Raw genomic sequence first — 21,870 nt, 5'->3', positions numbered from 1 at the left:
GCATAGGAAGGCTGAGAACTAATGTTAAATCAATGGGTTAGTTCACATGTTTTCCCATGCAGCAAGAAAATAAATCACACACACACACACACACACACACACACACACACACACACACACACACACACACACACACACACACACACACACACACACACACACACACACACACACACACACACACACACACACACACACACACACACACACACACACACACACACACACACACACACACACACACACACACACACACACACACACACACACACACACACACGCTCCCAACCATAGATGTTTGTGTTAGAACATAAGGTTTGTTGTCCGGGTAAATGTTAGGGGTACAGTTTATAATTAGGTGTCCGGAAGAGATCAGGGTTAGGGCAGGAATGTAGGATTAGGGGTCATAAGGAGCATTTAGCAATAAAGGACTCTTAAGGGTTAGGCAATGGATTAGGGAGAGTTGCATAAATTCTGAAAAAAAAAAAAAAAAACCCAAGTGTCACAAATAGAGGATCCTATTGATAATCTGATTGTTGGGCATTTGTGCTGGATGAGTACCTAGCAGGGCCACAGTATTGTGAATACAGGACAGCAGAGATCTCCCAGGGAGAAAGGATATCCCGTAAGGTAAATTAACTTTCCAGCATCCACTGACCTCCCATTAAAGGTGGCCATACACCTTGGCGGCTGATCGATCATCCGATTCAATTATTATAACCGGATGGAAAAAAAATAAAATAAAAATAAAAATCGGTGCAGCCTAGTGCATGCCCGATAGACAATGCAACCAATTTCATGCTGCAAGATGTCGGGCTGCTGTGGTCGGTTGGGTTCACATTGGTAACAGTGAGCAATATCGGGACGAGCAACAAATGCGATGAAACCCCCTGGCGCTGCCCCCCCAATGTCCCATGTTCCTCCCTGCTGCCCAGTGTGCTATACATTACCTCTCATCTGCCGCTGCCTCTGGGCTGGCACAAGACATTGTCCTTCGTCCATACATGTACATCATGTAAATGCCCGAGTTTCTCTGGCAACCATGCATGTATGGACGAAGGACAATGCCTAGAGCCAGCAGTGGATGCGGAGAGGTAATGTGTAGCGCAGTGGGTGGACGAACATGGAACATTAGGGTAAATGGTGTTGGGCAGGCAAGGTGGCGGATGCTGTGTCACAAGGCCAATTCTGGATTGATTTCAGTAGGAAATAGATCGGGAATCAGCCTGTGGTGTATGGGCAGGGAACAGATATCTCTGATCAGATATGAACAGAGGAATCTGTTTCTTGGTCGATCTGCCCATACATTGATGTATGAGCACTTCAAGTGTAGTACTGTATATATTCAAGTATAAAAGTCTAGAAATTTAGGTCTGATTCACTTCATGAAAGTATAGAGGTCGACTTATATACGAGTCACTGGCAACACTGAGTAATGTGTGTACTAATAGTGACATTCCCATTTGCAGTAACTTTCCCAGTGGTAAGTGATACTTTGAGGAAAGGAAAGGTCAAGAAAACAAGTCTGAAAGCCCTGGCCACAACAAATAAGGAAAGGGGCAGGGGAAATACTGGGCTATCTAAAAGGGAGTGAATAATTGTAGCACTTGGGGGCCTGGAGGAGGCATTGTCTGCACTTAAGGGACAGGAGGGGTTAATGGCTGCAACACTTGCAGTGCAGTCATTAACCCCCCCTGAGCCCCAAGTGCAGACATTTACTTTGCTGGGTAGACTTAAACTTGAGTCAATAAAAAAAAAAAAAATTCCAGCTTTAAGCAGAACTGTAGATAGGATTAAAATAAACTGTTTCACTTACCTGGGGCTTATGCAAGCCCCCAGCAGCCGTCCTGCCCGCGCCGGTCCTACACGAGCCTCTGTTCTCCTGCCGCCAGCTGCTTTCGGTTTCACCGGCGGGCCACTGCGCCTGCGCGGCTCTGGCCATGCGTATCCTTTCTTCGCGTACAAGTCCGCAATATCGCAATTGCAGACGGAAACATGTAGAAAGGATATGCTTGGCAGGGCTGCGCTGGCCTCGACTTACAAGTCGAGGAACGGAACGGAGCCGCGGCGGGAGAACGGGGGCTCGTGGAGGACCGGCGCAGGACAGGACGGCTGCTGGGGGCTGGCAGAAGCCCCAAGTAAGTGAAACAGTTTATTTTAATCCTATCTACAGTTTTGCTTTAAGGAGGGTTGAATATTGGGTCGACTTGTATTTGAGTATATACAGTAACATTTTAAAATGCTTGCAGCACTCACCTGACCCCTCCTCCAGCACACTGACAGTCTCACTTGCACTGCTGCAGTGACTGAGGACCTCACTGGCTGCGTCATCATCGCTGGCCTCCGAGTCGGCGTGTGCTCCTTGCCGGGACCCTGAAACACACAAGACAGGTATAAGCGCTGTCACTACACAACAAGGACATTCAGGCACATAGGAGCAGATAATGGTTCATGCTTTATACGCCACACATCCATGTACAGACAGACATGAGAATATTTGTCTAACATTTACATAAAGAGGACCTGTCCATCTGTGAGAATGTAAAGGCTGACCCTGAAATAAGGACACTCATGCAGACAACTACTAAAATAAACTAAAATTATATATTGTTTACAATACTAACATATTAATCTACATGAGGGAGTAGTCAGAATAAGGAAGTGTTCAAAGTAATGGCTTATGGAACACAGTAATGGTCTATCCTAGCCTGGAACTACATTAGGGTCCTTTTCCATTCAATCCGATTTTCGGATCACTTGCGTTTTGCGAAACACGAAGACACCGCGATTAGCACGTAAATTGCATTGCTCTCTTTCTCCACTTTTGCAATTCGTTTTTTGCAAAAGCGCAAACACTGTCGTGCTGCATTTTTCATGCGATTGGCCTATCCCAAGTATAGGAAGGCGGGGGGCCTTTGGGGGAAATAAACAAACATCGCAATTGTACCACTATGGAATTTTCCTGCAATTCATATTTTCCGGTTTATTTTTTTTTTTTTTTTTTTTTTTTTTACTCCCACTGGAGACTGCAAACCCACAATTGTGCCGTACACCAGACGAATCGCGGTAGAGGAAACAAGAAAGAAACGCATTTCTTAGTGGAAAAGGGCCCTAACACACAGGCAGCCAGAAATGCTACAGAGGGCTGAGCCTGTATGATCAGTGCTGGAGGAGGTCACACTGGGGGGGGGGGGGGATGGTTATCCAATCCAAAAAAAGCTTTATTGGCAGGACCAATTACATTTAGCATTGTCAAAGCAAAACAAAGCATTAACATTGGGGAGGAAATAAGGGAAGGGTATAGAGGGTTGGGGTATGTAGTCCCAACCCCCTATACCCTTCCCAATGCTGGGCTCCACAGTACATACTGCTGAATTGGGACGTGGCCTGTGGGTATTTGGTTTGGTCAGACAGACAGGCACAAGTAATTTGGTGCAGCGTCACTAAAAAGGGCAGTCTGCTGTGGTAATGGCAGGCACACGTTCACACACCAAATTCCTTTCTTCCCTCCTAAACATTGTCAAACACAGATACTGTAACCAGGGGCAGTTTGTGGTAGCTGATGTAACGTGGTAAATAAAGAAGCTTGCATTAGAGAGTGCTGGAATCCGCTTCCTTTTTTTTCTGAACATATGCTGCAAGTATTCTCCAAATGTCTGACCAGTGATGGAAGGTGCACGGTGCTACATGGAATTCCACGTGTGAACTGGACACCTGTGTCCTCTGAGCTTGTTTAAAGATCCAGAACGCAATCTTTAAATAACAGTGACACCCTCCCCCCCTCTTCACGAGTTATGTTATCCTCACCCTCTCGTCATGTGCCACGCATCATACTCCCCCCCCCCCCCCCCCCCCTTACATAGCATTAGACTGCAATAGCAGAGGAGCGCATCTGTACAGCACTCAGCCCCAAACTATCACCTGACTATGGGCCATAACCCTTTTGTGTACACACACACACACACACACACTTGTATACACAGCAATTGGAACCTGAGCCCTCTGGCAACAGCTCGGGGCCGAGTGCCGTACAGACACATTGCTCTGATAAGCAGTCTATTACTATTGAGGAGGTGTGGCGTGATGATGGCACGGCACACGGCAGAGCAGGAAGGGTAAGGAGGAGAACAGCAGCCTTGGCCGTTGCATGGATGAAATGATCCAGCATACCAGATCTCACGTAGATGCATTGGGGCCGCCGTACACTCTCTAGGTTCACCTTGGCCAAGAACCATCTGCATGTATTAAAGCCATAAAACACAACTGAAGTGAGAGAGAGATATGGAGGCTTACACATTTATTACATTTTATGCAATACCAGATACCTGGCTATCCTGCTGATACCTGGCCTCTGATACTTTTAGCCACAGACCCTGAACAAGCATGCAGCAGATCAGGTGTTTCTGACATTCTTGTCAGATCTGACAAGATTAGCTGCATGCTTGTTTCTGGTGTGATTCAGCCACTACTGCAGCCAAATAGATCAGCAGGGCTGCCAGGCAACTGGTATGGTTTAAAAGGAAATATGGCAGCCTCCATATTCTCACTACACTGTCCTACAAAGTAAAAGAAAAAAAAAATCCCTCTCCATATGTAAATATTTGATGAAGTCCTAAAGAGCCTTCTCTTTCCTCTCACAGTCCTGGGGTTCCAGCGCTTTCACCCCCATTAGCTGCCTTCTGCCAGCTGGTGGAAAGTAGCTCTGTCAGCCTACGGGAACCCTTGGAAGCACTTGTGTCTCAGAGCTTCAGAAGATGAGCAGCTCTGAACTAGGCAGGCGTGAGCAGCTCTGAACTAGGCAGGCGTGAGCAGCTCTGAACTAGGCAGGCGTGAGCAGCTCTGAACTAGGCAGGCGTGAGCAGCTCTGAACTAGGCAGGCGTGAGCAGCTCTGAACTAGGCAGGCGTGAGCAGCTCTGAACTAGGCAGGCGTGAGCAGCTCTGAACTAGGCAGGCGTGAGCAGCTCTGAACTAGGCAGGCGTGAGCAGCTCTGAACTAGGCAGGCGTGAGCAGCTCTGAACTAGGCAGGCGTGAGCAGCTCTGAACTAGGCAGGCGTGAGCAGCTCTGAACTAGGCAGGCGTGAGCAGCTCTGAACTAGGCAGGCGTGAGCAGCTCTGAACTAGGCAGGCGTGAGCAGCTCTGAACTAGGCAGGCGTGAGCAGCTCTGAACTAGGCAGGCGTGAGCAGCTCTGAACTAGGCAGGCGTGAGCAGCTCTGAACTAGGCATGCGTGAGCAGCTCTGAACTAGGCATGCGTGAGCAGCTCTGAACTAGGCATGCGTGAGCAGCTCTGAACTAGGCATGCGTGAGCAGCTCTGAACTAGGCATGCGTGAGCAGCTCTGAACTAGGCATGCGTGAGCTGCTCTGAACTAGGCATGCGTGAGCTGCTCTGAACTAGGCATGCGTGAGCTGCTCTGAACTAGGCATGCGTGAGCTGCTCTGAACTAGGCATGCGTGAGCTGCTCTGAACTAGGCATGCGTGAGCTGCTCTGAACTAGGCATGCGTGAGCTGCTCTGAACTAGGCATGCGTGAGCTGCTCTGAACTAGGCATGCGTGAGCTGCTCTGAACTAGGCATGCGTGAGCTGCTCTTACAGTAGGCAGTACGCAGCCGCAAATCTGAACGGGGTGACTGGGATGCCGGGACCCCAAGCCTTCCCTCTCCATAGGCAAGCATCTGATTGCTTTAAAAATTTTTTAACCACTACAGATTTGCTAGATGCTTCCCTGCAGAGGCGGCTGTCTGGGACCACCTCTGCCAAGAATGATCAGACATTCTGGCGCAATAAATACCAGCAGATTCAGTTAGACTCAAGCGGGCAAATTTAGGCGTGTATGGGTACCTTCAGTCTTGCAATTATCAGCATCCATTGCTTATTGATCTCTGTATTGTCCGATTACCTCCATATTGTCCTTCCTGCTAACCGCGTTAAGATTTACCTGGCCATACACTATGTGACACTTATGCTGGGTACACATGGTACGATTTTCCATGCGATAGATGGCTCGGATAGATAAAATCCGTCATGTCCGATATTGCTCCCGATCGTTTCCGCGCTCGATTTCTCATAGGGGTGAATGTAAAAAGATAAGAAAAACAAATTAAGATAAGAGAGTCAAGCGCAGAATAGAGTTCGGAATCATGCCGAAAAAACGATCGGGTCGCAAAATCACACGAAAAAACGTAACGTGTGTACCCAGCATTGGGGTACAAACACACATCCAGATTTTATTGGCCAAATTTACTACCTCCTTGTACTATGACAGCTCACCTACATAGGCTCTTCAAAGTATTCAAAACCTGTCGGAGGTGGTGATATTGGGCATTCAAAATTGGATTTGTTTATGCACCCTGAAGGCCCATTCACATTGGGGGTGATTAGCGGCCGCTTACCACTAATCACTGGCGATTGCAAAAGCGATCTTTGCAATGAAAACTATATTGCAGCGATCTCCCGCGATTCACAGTAAAACACAAAACGCGCTACATGCAGCATTTGCTTGCTATTTTAGAGCGATCACGATTGCAACGCATTTAAAACCTGAATCATGATCACTCAAAAATCGTGAAAATGTACAGCGATTTTTTTTTTTCACATTGATTGCAACACACACACACAAAAAAACAAACAAACAAACCACACACCGTGGCAAAAAGCTAACAATAATGCGATCGTCAGTGTGAATGGGACCTAAGGGCTTGCACACATGAATTCCAGTGCCGGACAGCTTTCCAGAGACTGCCAATGGACATACAGAATGTGCCACACTTTTCTATGGCAAAGCATGGACCCGTTCACACATATCCGACTGCACCGTATCTGGGTTTGTCCGTTGTATCTCTGCAATGCACAGACCTGAACTGCAGGATTTATATTTGGATGGATTGCCATAGAATGGCACACGTCTGCACCAAATACAGCAGGTACGGCGAATGCTGCCACTGACCACCAGAGTGGGCACTGTATCTATGCATAGGCTGCCAATCTGTATAGATTGCAGAGCCCTACCCAGCTGGGCAACCTGTCAATATTTCCCTGCATGAAAACTGGGGAATAGTAATAGTTTTATCTCAGATGTAAAAACATAATTCACCAAACTCCTTCCAAGACACATATCACAACATGTTTATACAACATATGCGTGATGTAAACATTACACAGAATCGATATCTGATCTCTAAACATTATATAAATAACCAAACAAGTGTTTATAATAATGATAAATACACATATAATCTACATAGAACAACATCAAACAAATATGAATAACCAATATCAATAATTCTATTTAAACAATTATTTCTACATAGCAAATGCATAAATATGTTACTTCACTAAGGGCTGGTTCACACGGGCGTCTGCTGAGCTTTTGCTTGGCATTGCGTTCAAACGCCAGCGTTTAAAAGCTAGCTTTTGCAAGCTTTTGAAAAGCGTTCAAGGCTAGCAGTTCTGGTCTCTGCTATTGTTTCCTCGCGTTTACTGCCTCTGAAAGCAGCATGTTGCTTTGAGACTAGACGCAACGCTGGGATCTACTGCCAGGCTTTCATGAAAGCCTGCAAAAGCCAGCTCTAAACGCTCCCATTCACTTGCATGGGATGGCAGTAGATCCCAAAAAACGCTGCGTCTGAAACGCTGCATTAAACGCCACAAAAACGCCCGTCTGAACCAGCCCTAACACAAACACAAAGAGTGGCATCTCATATCGCTGTCTTCCAGGAAGAAGTGTTATTAGCACAACAATTCCCCTCTTGTAGTGCAAAGAGCTAAGAAAAAAAATAAAAAAATAATACTTTAGCAGCACAGAAAAAAAAACCGGTTAGCAGCACAGACCTGAGATCAGTGCTGCTGCCGCACTTTTTCCAATGGACTGGCAAGCTCCCTTTCACAGACTCCAGGGAGCCCACTGTCCAAACCACACCCACCTAGCGGTCTGAAACACACCAACGGGGGAGACAGGACTGTGCTGCCAAAGCAGAAGATCAAAGGGAAACTACTCACCACTATTCAGCAGGATATATGGAGCAGAGTGCATGTGGAATAAAGCTAACAGGGAAACTGGGTGCCAAGATATAGCCGATAGTTAAATATCATTAACATTTACCAATATTCAACTATTTTGGAGTGTTAATTTTCAGTAGTAAAATATTGGTAAATATTACCAATATTTCACTACAGCTAAACCTAACTCAACTCTCACACAGAACCCTCCCTCTCCCGATGCCTAAGCCTATCTCTCCCCCCCCCCCTCCAAACCTTATAACCCCCTTCCTTATGCCTAACCTTAACTGCCCCACAAGAGCAAACTTAATCCAGCTCTTGCTGGAACCCCAACCGCTACTAACACCTTTCCTGATGCCTGACTTTAACCACTCCAACCCCCTTCAAAAAAAAAAAAAAAAAAAAAAAAAAAAAAACTAGGAACTACTACATAACTTATACTATTGATAACTTAAAATTTTACCGGGCACCCAGTTGCCACTAATTAACATTAGCAACAATGGCAGTGCCCAAATTTCCTGTCTACAAGTGCAGGATGAGTTGATTGAGGAGATGGTCCCCCAGCAGTTACATAGCAACACACTGCACTTCCAGGATGCTGAATCATTCAAATCCATCCAGTCAAATTAACATAGCCATGGTCCATAAGCGATCTGCTAAACGGACTCACAGGAAGCCGCAACCCAGAAGTGCAGCCCACACCTGCGTAGCCACCAGGACGACTGTTTCCTCAGGCAAGTATGTATGAGCCACACACCCTGCCTCACAGTGGTGGATGAGGTGCTTCCATCTGTTTCTAAAATGTTCTTCCTACCTCACTGCACTACTGGAAAGGGGAAACAAGGCAGTGGGAAAAAATTACTTTTGCCTGGAAAACAGAGTTGCCAGAATGGGGAGGATTATTAAGGTGTCATTAGGACAAGAACAACACAGGAACTGAGAGGAGGTGATTGTGCTGAAATGGGGGATGATATAATGTGATGCACCAGGCTTGTCACATGTCAGTAAAATTTTTAAATTATCATATTATGCAGATTTTCAATAAATATGGCCCTGATTTGAAGGGTTCCTTCTGTTTTGGAAAGATCTCTCTTTTAGGAGAAAAACTGTCAAATAGGCCCTATGTGTGATGGATGAACTCATCAACCAATCAGAGTTTAACTTATATTGTTGTGACAGAAGTACATTTGGACATTGACTGGCTGACACAAATGACCGCGCTGTGGTCGGTGGGATATGTGCTGGTATTTTCCCTTTGGACAGCAGCCAAGTCACCAGCAAAGAAGCAAACGTCACCTCTGACCTATTTTTGTTCTAACAAAACTTTTAAATAGAAAAAAAGAGGCTGCGGTGGCCTGGTGTGACATGTGACAAGCCAGTGTGGAGGGCAGGCACATTCTAGAAATGAGCTATGCAGCAATGAGGCAGCATGCAGGTGGTCAGGCATGCCAGGTACACAGTCACATGGGATACCTCTCAGCTGGTTCAGCTTGTCGGAGACTTTCAGTTGCAGCAACTCCTGCCTGAGAGAGCCTGGGGAGGGGTGGGGGGGATGGGGAAGGGAGGAACAGGTCATACTGTATCAGTACACAGATAAAGAGATGTTGTGGGATTAGGAGTGAAGGACATGTTACAACACTATGTACATTACTAGAAAAGCGCTGGACAGACTTTCCAGAGATGTGGAGTCAGTGAGCCAATGAGGCTAGTAGGCCTTCTCACTTGAGCGATTATCGGGCGATTCGAGCTAATCGCCGAAGAGCTAGTGCAATATTAACCTACTAGTGACTTAGCCCATTTAAAAAACAGGCTAGGTCTGTCACTAATACCGCCGCGCACATCCATCTCGCTGCCGCGCACATGCACACTTGCCCAGTCCTCCTCTGGCTCTCCGCAGTGTCTCTGCGTCTGTCCCTGCACATGCACAGTGACATTAGGGTTTTATTATATAGGATGGCAGTGATCTCAGTGCTGATTATATATGATTGCTGCCGCTTGCGGGCGTTTCGTGATTAGCACCAATCGCAAAACATGTTCATTGCAACATTTTCCCACGATTCAGTGCTTATAAATGCGCTGATCGCGGTCGCTCTGAATTGCAGGCGTATACATTGATGTTACTGCACTAATCACGGTAAAATCGCTCAAGCAAACCATTAGCGCTACAGTTTTGCGCTTTTAAGTGTGAATGGTCCCCGTCTGTTACACTCAATGAAATGACTTTCTGGCACCCTGATGGTGGCCACACACACAATACGATTTTTTCTTTACAATTCAAGAATTACAATCAACCTTTCTGATCAATTGTAAAGCTGGCCATACACATAGATTTCCGCCCAATGTTCCAAAAAAATCGATTATTTTCTGAAAACAATTGATTCAGATCAGTTGATTCAAAAATCGTTTCCTACTATACACTGCACATCAATTTCCAATAGATACCAGCAGGAAATGTGTTGAAAAATCAATCCAACTGCAGAGTTGCGCTGTTCGATGCAGTGCAAAACTATAGGCCATCGATTTGCCAATGCTCTTGCCCCACCCACAATTGTTTTACATTTTTTCCATCCTGTTCAATCGATACTTTTGATCTATTTTTCGTCACAATTCAATATTTATTTTTATCGATCTGACATTTTGGGAAATAGATTCCCAGCTGATGAATCAAATCTGCAAGGGATCAAATGAGAAGAAGAAGGGAGAAATGTATTTATTTATTTTTTTTCGATGAGTGTATGGCCACCTTAACATTTGAAAAATATTTCCAATGTAATCACACATGTTAAATTCCCTCCCTTCAATCTATCCTACACCCAGGGCTGTGGAGTCGGAGTCGTGGAGTCGGGCAATTTTGGGTGCCTGGAGTCGGAAAAAAAATGCACCGACTCCTAATGAATTTGTAACTGTAATTAAAATAGAAAATATGATAAAATGTTCTATTTCTCAGATAATAGTCATTAAAAATAATGTATATATACAGTATATATACAGTAATAGCTGTGCTTAGTCCACAAAAATGAAATAAACCAAAAAAAAAATTAGTTACTTGTGCTGCTTCAATAAAGCAGTCCCCGTATTTTTAAGGTCAGATATACATATCTGATTGTGACTGTATATATGATGTGTACACAGGAATCTATGCTGTAAGAATAAAGCCTGATGTGTAGCTGTGTCACTAATAGAGATGGTCAACGAGATGGAAATAATTCTGCATTGATGCTGATTTATGCAAATGTATGCACTCCCTTTGCTGATGAAATCAAATAATTTGATATGTTAAAATTTTGTTTGGTGACTACAAATTAAAGGGTACCTGAGACGGATGAAAAGTAAAGTTTTATACATACCTGGGGCTTCCTCCAGCCCCCTTCAGGCTAATCAGTCCCTGGCTGTCCTCCACCACCCGAATCTTCTGCTATGAGTCCTGGTAATTCAGCCAGTCAGCGTTGTCCGGCCGCATGCCGCTCCCACAGCCAGGAACATTCTGCACCTGCGCAATAGTGCTGCACAGGTGTAGTATGTTCCTGGCGGCGGAGTATGTGCATGCGCACTACGCCCGACTGGCTCAAGTACCTGGACTCATAGCAGAAGATACAGGTGGTGGAGGAGGACAACGAGGGACTGTTTATCCTGAAGGCGGCTGGAGGAAGCCCCAGGTATGTATAAAACTTTAATTTCATCTGTCTCAGGTTTACTTTGTTACACAGTAGTACTATACTCTACATATGCACTCCCCACAGAGGTGCTGGGAATCCACTGAGAATGCTGTGCACATTGAATACAGAGGTGTTGTCTGTTTACAATCTCCTCATTCCCCTGCAGAGTACCTGCACATCATTCTTACATGTACCCACACTTACATTGCCTAGGAGCTGATAGATGTTCTTTGTTCCGGTTTGTACCTTTTACAAGTACTCTTACCAAGGACTAGTTTTAGTCTAGAGGGAATAAATCTAGTAGTCTACATATCCTTCTCACTTCAGTTGTCTTGTAAAATTCCTAAGCGTTGGCAGTTAAGAGACGAATTTCATGTTACATACTTTTAATCAACAAAATTGTAATATGCAAATTAGAGGAGTCTGAGGAATCCTAAACTGAGGAGTCAGATTCGGAGGATTTTTGGACCGACTCCACAGCCCTGCCTACACCATTTAATTTTCATAAAAACTGACCAGCTAAAAAAAATAAATACATAAAAATAAATAAATAAAAAAATTATAGAGGGGGAAGCCTCAGGGTCCCAATGAGGCTTCCTCCTCCCCTGTAGCTGCAGGCAGTCCAGCACTGGCTCCCCCGAAATGTCCCGGAATCCTCCCTCGACAAGCCTGACAAGCGCTGATTTACTTAATTTTCCTTGCTCCAGCACAGGTGCAGTATCGGCTCTTCGCACGGAGATAGGTGAAAATAGCCGATCTGTTGGGTCCGCTCTACTGCGCAGGCGACTTGCGCCTGCGCAGTAGAGCAGACCGACAGCGATCGGCTATTTCCACTTATCTCCGAGGCGGAGAGCCGATACTGCGCCTGTGCTGGAATTGGGAAGGTAAATATTTACATCCCCGCTGTTCGGGGAGCTTTATCGCCGCCGCCGTGGGACCGAGTGGGATCAGTACAGGATCTAACATCACTCATATGTATATAGCTAGATGTATTACACTAAGGGCTGGTTCACATGGACGTTTTTGTGACGTTAAATGCTGCGTTTCAGACGCGACTTTCTTTGGGATCTACCACCGTCCCATTCAATGGAAGCATTTAGGGCTGGCCTTCATGAAAGCCTGGGGTTAATCCCGGCGTCGCGTCTCATCTCGAAAGCAACATGTAAACTCTGGGAAAGTGTAGGGACCTGCACCGCTAGTCTTGAAGGCTTCCCAAAAGGGTTCGAAAGCAAACGTCTACACTGGCAGGGCTGTGGAGTACAAAAATCATCTGACTCCAGGTACACAAAATTGCTCCAACTCTTTGACTCAACTCCTTAGGGCTGGTTCACACCGGCGTCTGCTGAGCTTTTGTTTGGCATTGCGTTCAAACGCCAGCGTTTAAAAGCTAGCTTTTGAAGGCTTTTGAAAAGCGTTCAAGGCTAGCAGTTCTGGTCTCTGCTATTGTTTCCTGGCGTTTACCGCCTCTGAAAGCAGCATGTTGCTTTTGAGACTAGACGCAACGCTGGGATCTACTGCCAGGCTTTCATGAAAGCCTGCAAAAGCCAGCTCTAAACGCTCTTATTCACTTGCATGGGATGGCAGTAGATCCAAAAAAACGCTGCGTCTGAAACGCTGCGTTAAACGCCACAAAAATGCCCGTCTGAACCAGCCCTTAGTCTAATTTTTACTAAGGCTATGGCTATGGATTTGGTACAAAAATCATCCAACTCAGTTTATGGAAAGTACCAACTCAGAGTACTCATAATTGCTCCGACCCCACAGCCCTGCGCAGCACCGAGCAAAAGCTCAGCAGACGTTCATTCGAACCAGCCCTTACTTAACTTACCGTAAAAAAAAATAAAAAAAATAAATAAAAATAAATATATAATGAAACTGTGTTACAATATTTTACAAAGCAAAAAGATACAGACACAAGAAGACCATTTAGAGCCGGTTTCCACTGAGCCGGCATGCGTCTTGCGAGTACACATGCAAATCGCTTAGCCATGCCCTGCAATGCACTGGGTGCCGAAGCGAGATTCAGATGGCAAACCGTTGCAGGTATAGGCAGCTTTTCCCCAAGGCTGTGGAGTAGGAGTTGAAGCCAGAGTCGAGGAGCCGGAGTCTAAGCAATTTTGGGTACCTGGAGTCGGAGTGGAGTCAGAGGTTTCATAAGCTGAGGAATCTAAGTATTTTTGTACCAAATCCAAAGCCCTGGTAAGTATTAAGGGGCGTACACACATGCGACTATAGTCATTTGAAATGATCCCCGATCATGTCAAACGACGATCGTTTAAAAAAAAAAAAAAACCTCCAACAATCATTAAGTCAAACGATGGACGAGCTAGATCGTTAAAAACAAAAGATCTGCCTTGGCGGATTTTCTTTTAATGACGATCGTTTGCAAAACTAGTACATCGTTAGAAAACAGTCGTTCATACTAGGCTTGACATGCGCATTTCGTTATATCTCCATAGAACTTTTCATTTTAATGCGCAAGCGCAACACGTGGTTTTCGTTATTTAACGTTCGTTCTATGCATGTGTCCTGTGACACGTTAATTGCTCCATGATTATACCATAATTGTAATTTTTAATGTGTTTTCAACGCTGTATTATCTAAATGCTCTACATACATACATACAGTATGAGTTCTTGGACTGTAATGTCATATACGTAACGTTAGTTTTATAGTGTAACGTTTTGAACCGCTCGTTACGAGCGGCAGAACTTCCTATGACGTCACTTCCAGAAACAGTATTCGACACTGTACAGAAGATATAATAATGGCTAGACGTGAGCCCGTCGCAGAAAACACACATTTTCCTGTATTCTACTGTGATGTTACATAGTTACATAGTTATTTTGGTTGAAAAAAGACATACGTCCATCGAGTTCAACCAGTACAAAGTACAACTCCAGCCTGCCCCCCACATACCCCTGTTGATCCAGAGGAAGGCGAAAAAAAACCCACAAGGCATGGTCCAATTAGCCCCAAAAGGGAAAAATTCCTTCCTGACTCCAGATGGCAATCAGATAAAATCCCTGGATCAACATCATTAGGCATAACCTAGTAATTGTAGCCATGGATGTCTTTCAGCATCTAAGCCCCCTTTAAAGGGGAACTGAAGAGAGAGGTATATGGAGGCTGTCATGTTTATTTCCTTTTAGACAATACCAGTTGCCTGGCAGCCCTGCTGATCCTCTGCCTCTAATACTATTAGCCATAGCCCCTGAACAAGCATGCAGCAGATCAGGTGTTTCAGTGGTTCAGACTTATAAGTCTGATCTGACAAGACTAGCTGCATGCTTGTTTCTGGTTTTAATCAGATACTACTGCAGAGAAATAGACCAGCAGGGCTGCCACGCAACTGGTATTGATTAAAAGGAAATAAACATGACAGCCTCCATATACCTCTCTCTTCAGTTCCCCTTTAAATGCAGGTATAGAGTTTGCCATAACGACTTCCTGTGGCAATGCATTCCACATCTTAATCACTCTTACTGTAAAGAACCCTTTCCTAAATAAATGGCTAAAATGTTTTTCCTCCATGCGCCGATCATGTCCTCTAGTCCTTTGAGAAGGCCTAGGGACAAAAAGCTCATCCGCCAAGCTATTATATTGCCCTCTGATGTATTTATACATGTTAATTAGATCTCCTCTAAGGCGTCTTTTCTCTAGACTAAATAAACCCAGTTTATCTAACCTTTCTTGGTAAGCGAGACCTTCCATCCCACGTATCAATTTTGTAGATAGTCTCTGCACCTGCTCTAAAACTGCAATATCTTTTTTTTAATGTGGTGCCCAGAACTGAATTCCATATTCCAGATGTGGCCTTACTAGAGAGTTAAACAGGGGCAATATTATGCTAGCATCTCGAGTTTTTATTTCCCTTTTAATGCATCCCAAAATTTTGTTCGCTTTAGCTGCAGCGGCTTGGCATTGAGTACGATTATTTAACTTGTTGTCGATGAGTACTCCTAAGTCCTTCTCCAAGTTTGATGTTCCCAACTCTATCCCATTTATTTTGTATGGTGCTAGACCATTGGTACGACCAAAATGCATGACTTTACCTTTGTCAACATTGAATTTCATCTGCCATGTATGTGCCCATATAGCCATCCTGTCCAGATCCTGTTGCAATATGACACTATCTTCCCGAGAGTTGATGATTCTGCACAATTTTGTATCATCTGCAAAAATAGCAACATTGCTCACTACTGCATCTACTAGGTCATTAATAAATAAATTGAAGAGCACTGGACCCAGTACAGACCCCTGTGGAACCCTGCTAACAGTCTCCCATTTTGAGTACAATCCATTGACCACAACTCTTTGTTTTCTGTCCATTAGCCAGTTCCCTATCCATGCACACAAACTCTTCCCCAGTCCTTGCATCCTCAACTTTTGCAGCAGACTTCTGTGGGGAACAGTGTCGAAGGCCTTTGCAAAGTCCAAGTATATCACATCTACAGCATTCCCAATATCCATATCAGCATTCACTACCTCATAAAAACTGAGCATGTTAGTCAAACAGGACCTGTCTTTAGTAAACCCATGTTGATGCTGAGAAATAAGTCATGTATAGTATCTCTTAGTAACCCCTCAAATAGTTTGCATACAACTGATGTTAAGCTTACAGGTCTATAATTTCCTGGATCAGATTTTTTGCCCTTCTTAAATAATGGGAAAACGTGGGCTGTACGCCAATCCACTGGGACTCTGCTAGTTGCAAGAGAGTCACAAAAGATAAGATAAAGGGGCTTAGCTATAACTGAACTTAATTCTCTTAGGACCCGAGGATGCATGCCATCCGGGCCAGGTGCCTTGTCTATTTTTAATTTATTTAGTCTTGCCTTTACTTCTTCCTGCGTTAAGTATTTAATATTACAGTTAGAAGATTGAGACTCTTCTGCCTCTGTAATTTGCAACAGTGCTGTTTCCTTTGTGAAGACAGAAGCAAAGAAAGCATTTAATAACTCTGCCTTACCTTGGTCATCCACCATTGAGTTCCCACCCTCATCCTTTAGGATTCCTATACAGTCAACCTTTCTTTTTTTAGATTTGATGTACTTGTAAAACTTTTTTGGGTTAGATTTGATATCCCTAGCGATTTGATTTTCAGCTTCGATCTTTGCCAGCCTAATTTCTTTTTTACAATTTTTATTGCACTCCTTATAATTGCTTGGTGCAGCCTCCTTTTTTAGGACCTTATAGGCATTCTTTTTCCTCTTCATTTTATCCCTAACCTTTCTATTCATCCATAGAGGCCTTTTTTTTTATTCCTAGACATTTTGTTTCCATATGGGATATACATACTACAATATTGATTGAGAATATGTTTAAAAGCTTGCCATTTCCCTTCAGTGTCCTTCCCTTGTAGTACATTATCCCAGTTCACCAAACTTAGTGCCTGCCTAATTTGATTGAACTTTGCTTTTCTAAAATTCATAGTTTTAGTGGTCCCGCTGCCCATCAGTCACCAGATCAAACGTTATCATGTTGTGATCACTATTTCCCAAATGTTCTTGAACCTGCACATTTGATACATTATCTGGTCTATTAGAAATGATCAGATCCAGTAACACATTCCCCCTAGTTGGTTCCGTTACCATTTGAGTCAAGTAATTGTCCTGTAGTGCTGCCAGAAATCTGCTGCTTTTACCAGAATGGGTAGCCTCAATACCCCAGTCAATGTCTGGAAAGTTGAAGTCGCCCATAATTATGACCTCATTTTTACTTGCAGCTTTTTCAATCTGCTGTAGTAATCGCAGTTCTGCAGCTTCATTAATAAGAGGTGGTCTGTAGCATACCCCAATAAGCAATTGGCAACTTTTATTTCCACCATGAATATTTACCCAAACGGACTCCACATCTTCGCAATCTTCCTCCATCTCATCGTTGAGGACAGCTGTAAAAGAATTCTTAACAAAGAGACAAACCCCACCACCTTTTTTCCCTGTTCTATCCCTCCTAAACACATTGTATCCTCTTAAATTAGCTATCCAGTCACGGCTTTCATCCATCCATGTCTCGGTTATTCCCACAATGTCATAGCCTTTGTCATTCAGAATGAACTCTAGTTCGTCTATTTTATTTGCAAGGCTCCGGATTGTTCGTTAAACGATCAGATTGTTACACACTTTTAAAACCTACTTTTGCTTAAGTCGTTCATCAATTAAAAGATCGTTCGGCGTTCACAACGAACGATCGTTGTCGTGTGTGCGCGTAGCTTTAAACTAAGGAGTCAGGAGTTGAGGAATCAGAGACATTCTGGGTACCTGGAGTTGGAGGTTTCATAAACTGAGGAGTCGGACGATTTCTGTACCGATTCCACAGCCCTGCTTTTCCCCACCCGACTCACCTGCAGGGAAATGCTGCAGATTCAGACCGCATTTGGCCCTAGTGGAAATGGACCTAAGGCTATGTACAAAGTGGGGCACGGACAAATATCGCATTGTTAATGCAATTTTATTTTAACGGTATGTTCTCTTCGGCACGTTAACAGTGTGGTGGAATCCGCCAGCATAGCACAATGCATGCAGTGCCGTACTGTATAACAGGCATGTTAACAGGTGCAGTAAAGAATACATTGTATGTTACTGTATATGTGTTGCACTGCATGTATTACACGCAATGCAACTTTTCCCCTACAAATTTGCAGACTATAAAATGCCACACCCAGTTGCCTTACAGCTCCATGACTGTGGACCAACGTTTTGTCTTTAAAGCGGAACTGTAAATACATTTTATGCACACTGTTTCACTTACCTGGGGCTTCTGAAAGCCCGCAGCAGCCGCCCTGTCCCGCGCCGGTCCTGCCCGAGCTGCCGTTCTCCCGCCGCCAGCTCCGTTCTGTGGACTTCTAAGTCGATGGCAGCGCAGCCCTGCCAAGCGTATCTTTTCATCGCGTTCCCCTCTGCAATAGCAGGGTGCGCGTAGAAAGGATATGCGTGGCCAGAGCCGTGCTGGCGCAGTGGCCCGGTGGCGAAACTGAAAGTAGCTGGCGGCAGGAGAACGGCGACTCGGGCAAGACCGGCGTGGGACAGTGCGGCTGCTGGGGGCTTGCAGAAGCCCCAGGTAAGTGAAACAGTGTGCTTAAAATGTATTTACAGTTCCGCTTTAAGTACTCTGTGACCGCTTAACGCCAATTGGCATCAGGTCCTGGAAGGCGGGGATTAGCAGGGAACGCGTGCATGTTCCTTGCCGAGTGACACAGGGGGGATCCAGGCTGTAAACAAAAACAACAACAAAAAAATGGCATCAGCAATCAGATACCACCAACAGAAAGCTCTGATGGTGAGAAGAAAAGGAGGTAAGATTCATTTGGGTGCTACGTTGTATGGCCGATCGACTATTAAAGCTGCACAGTGCTGAATCGTAAACACAAAATAAATAAAATCGCCTGGTCAATGGTAGGTGTAAGCCTGTGGTCCTATAGGGGTTAAAGGGGTTCTCTGGTATTTTTTAAAAAAAAGCGAAACAAAAAAACAAAAAAAACCTGACACTTACCTGGAGCTTCTATCAGCCCCCTGCAGCTGTAATTTCCCGGAGCCATCATCCTCCGATGCGCCTTTCCCCGCTGCCGGTAACCTGCTAATTATTCGTCTAACTAGACCAATAGAACTGCGGCAAACGTAAAATCGATTGGAAATCAGATCACATCAAACAGATTGGAAATAGTCGATCTGGCAAGAAATCTGCCAGAAAATGTCATTGTGTGTACCTAGCATAAAACACAGTATGACAAATAGATATTACACATTATAGAGACTATTCGCACTAGCGGCAAACCACGGCCATGGTCCACACGTGATTCCAGATGCAGAATATCTAGCTATTGAAATCAACAGGCTGTATCATAAATTGTGTGGTTGAGGTTTTTTAAAACAGGGGTGCCCATTGGGTAGATTGCGATCTACCAGTAGATCGAAGGACTACACAGTAGATCCTGACCACACTACATCTCAGGGCTGTGGAGTCGGAGTCAGAGTCGAGGAGTCTGAGTAATTTTGGGTACTTGAAATCGGAGTTGGAGATTTCATAAACTGAGGAGTTGAGGTCTGAAGATTTTTGTACAAAATTCACCGCCCTGGTAAGTATTAGACTAAGGAGTCAGTCATTTTAGGTACTCGGAGTCAAAGTTGGTGATTTCATAAACTGAGGAGTCGGAAGATTTTTGTACCGACTCCACAGCCCTGCTACATTTTCCATTACGTCCATACAATTGTACATAGATAGATCATTTTGACTTGCTTTTTAAAGTAGCTCACAAACCGAAAAAGTTTGGGCACCTCTGCTTTAAGGCTGGTTTCACAGTGGGACGTTACAGCAGCCTGTAACGCAGCCCACCGCACAGTAATGAAAAATCAATGGGGCTGTTCACAGTGCCCACGTTGCGTTACATTGTAACGCTGCGTCACAAGACAACGTACTGCATGCAGTACTTTAGACGCGGCTGAGCCGCGTTAGACTGCTTGCACATGCTCAGTAATGTTGTGGAGGAGCGGAGAGCATCCAGGCACATGGCTAATTAATATGCACTGAACGTTGTGACGTGCAGTGTTTACTTCCTGGAGCCGCCGCTCTGTGCGGCGATTGGCCGGCGGGACCACGTGATGCCGCATGCGCACAAGAGTGCGCATCACGGCATCACTGACGCCAGAGTGAGCTGCACAACGCGGCTCACTCTGACGTCCAGATCCAGCACCACCAGGCGTTGCGTTAGGGGGACGTTATGCGACCTTAACGCCCCCTCTAACGCAACATCCTGGTGTGAAATTAGCCTAAAGGATACAGGAGCTAGAAGAAAAAAAAAAAAAAAAAAAAAAAAAAAAAAAGGAAGAAGGGGGCTTTACTCGTCTGGGGCTCCAGCCTCTTAAAGTCTACCTGTCCCACACTGTAGTTTCACCATGCTTGAGGCTGCAACTGTCCCCTCCATAAGATTGGGATTTGGGACCCACTACTGGGTCGCAGTTTTCTGCTCATGTGCAGGCGGACAGACTGTACGCCTCTTGTGATTGCGCTCCTTTGGGCATAAGTGCTCTGTAAACTGCACAAGTGCAGTGTTCCCAACCACAAGAGTGCGATCATGAAAGACACACGGTTCGCCTGAGCAGAAGACCACGACCAAGCTGCGGGTCGCGATCTTACAGAGGAGACAACCTAAGCGCAGCCAGATTAAGCGTTTTTAAAGGAAATCCAAAATAAAAAAGTTTAACTTACCTGGGGCTTCTTGCAGCCCCCTGGAGTCGCCCTGTGCCCACAACGTCCGTCCGAGTCCCTCCGGTAAAATGCAGTGATCCCCACAAAGCAGGCTAGCCACGTACCTCCTCATCAGCAGGAGCGCAATGCAGGGTGTGCATGGCTTGGGGCAGCGCATGCACAGTAGCCACCGACTGGCCAGCTTTGGCACAGGATGACTCTAGGAAGCTGCGAGAAGCCCCAGGCAAGTTTAATTTGACCTAAGTAACCCTATATTAAGTGGAGAAAAAAGTAGGGTAATTAGCAAATAGCCCCCTCAGTAAGTAATGATCAGAGTCATCTGTAAACATGTGAGTTCCATAGTAATGCAAAACAACAATTACAGATATCCCTCAAACACAATGATATCCCTGCATCAGCCATAGCCCTTGTATATGACACACTAATACTCAGTAACACAGTATATGGGGATACAGCAAATAGGAGGACACTCAGCATGGGGGACACAGCAGCATATGGGAGCCCGCAGCGGTCACCAGCCAGCAACCCAGAGCCTTTCCCAGCCGCTTTCCCCCGCACACCACCTCCTCTGCACTCACCCCTGGTATTGGGGCCTCTCTTGGCGCTCCTCCGGGCCCGGGGCATGCTGTGCTGGAAGCAGCTGTCACCGTGCCGCACTGCCAGCCGGGATCTGGACTACAACTCCCGGCATGCCCCACCCTGTGGTCACATGTCACTGCTTCGCTGGACAACCCCTCGTACAGGACGGAACCACCCACTAGATAATCCCGTCTCAAAGACGAAGGTTGTAGCTTTGGTATGTAACCCCGCCCAGACCTCTGTGTTCCACCGCCTACATTTTAGAGTACTAGTGTGTCTCTATAACAGAGCAGAGTAACCGAACGAGATTCTGTCCCTTTACTTTCTCCCCGACACCAAAGATGAGACTGAGCTCCATTCCCGCCCGAAATACTAGTGATGGGAATTCCGGCTCTTCTCGGAGAATCGGCTCTTCTGAATCGGCTCCCA

The 21,870-nt window shown here is 45.3% G+C and overlaps 1 protein-coding gene across 6 annotated transcripts in view; it reads right to left on the bottom strand.

Moving 5' to 3' along the window:
- IFRD2 (interferon related developmental regulator 2) overlaps nucleotides 1–21,653 on the bottom strand; it is a 38,725-nt gene extending 17,072 nt beyond the window's left edge. The window contains exons 1-5 of one of the 6 annotated variants that reach the window (XM_068252962.1): nucleotides 21,441–21,492; nucleotides 19,150–19,263; nucleotides 15,711–15,830; nucleotides 9,473–9,532; nucleotides 2,257–2,373 (exon numbers count right to left, since the gene is read on the bottom strand). In XM_068252962.1, the coding sequence (XP_068109063.1) occupies nucleotides 2,257–2,373; nucleotides 9,473–9,532; nucleotides 15,711–15,830; nucleotides 19,150–19,198 (346 nt within the window). In that variant the 5' untranslated portion in view covers nucleotides 19,199–19,263; nucleotides 21,441–21,492. Of the gene's footprint in view, nucleotides 1–2,256; nucleotides 2,374–9,472; nucleotides 9,533–15,710; nucleotides 15,831–19,149; nucleotides 19,264–21,440 lie in introns of all 6 variants that reach the window. The other 5 variants (XM_068252963.1, XM_068252964.1, XM_068252966.1 and 2 more) reach the window with 5 other exon arrangements.
- Nucleotides 21,654–21,870: the final 217 nt, after the last annotated feature.

This window comes from Hyperolius riggenbachi, chromosome 9, assembly GCF_040937935.1.
Source record: "Hyperolius riggenbachi isolate aHypRig1 chromosome 9, aHypRig1.pri, whole genome shotgun sequence".
In the NCBI taxonomy this organism is placed as follows: Eukaryota; Metazoa; Chordata; class Amphibia; order Anura; family Hyperoliidae; genus Hyperolius; species Hyperolius riggenbachi.
Note: the sequence above shows the minus strand (reverse complement) of the source record. Positions and strands in the feature narration are given on the sequence as shown.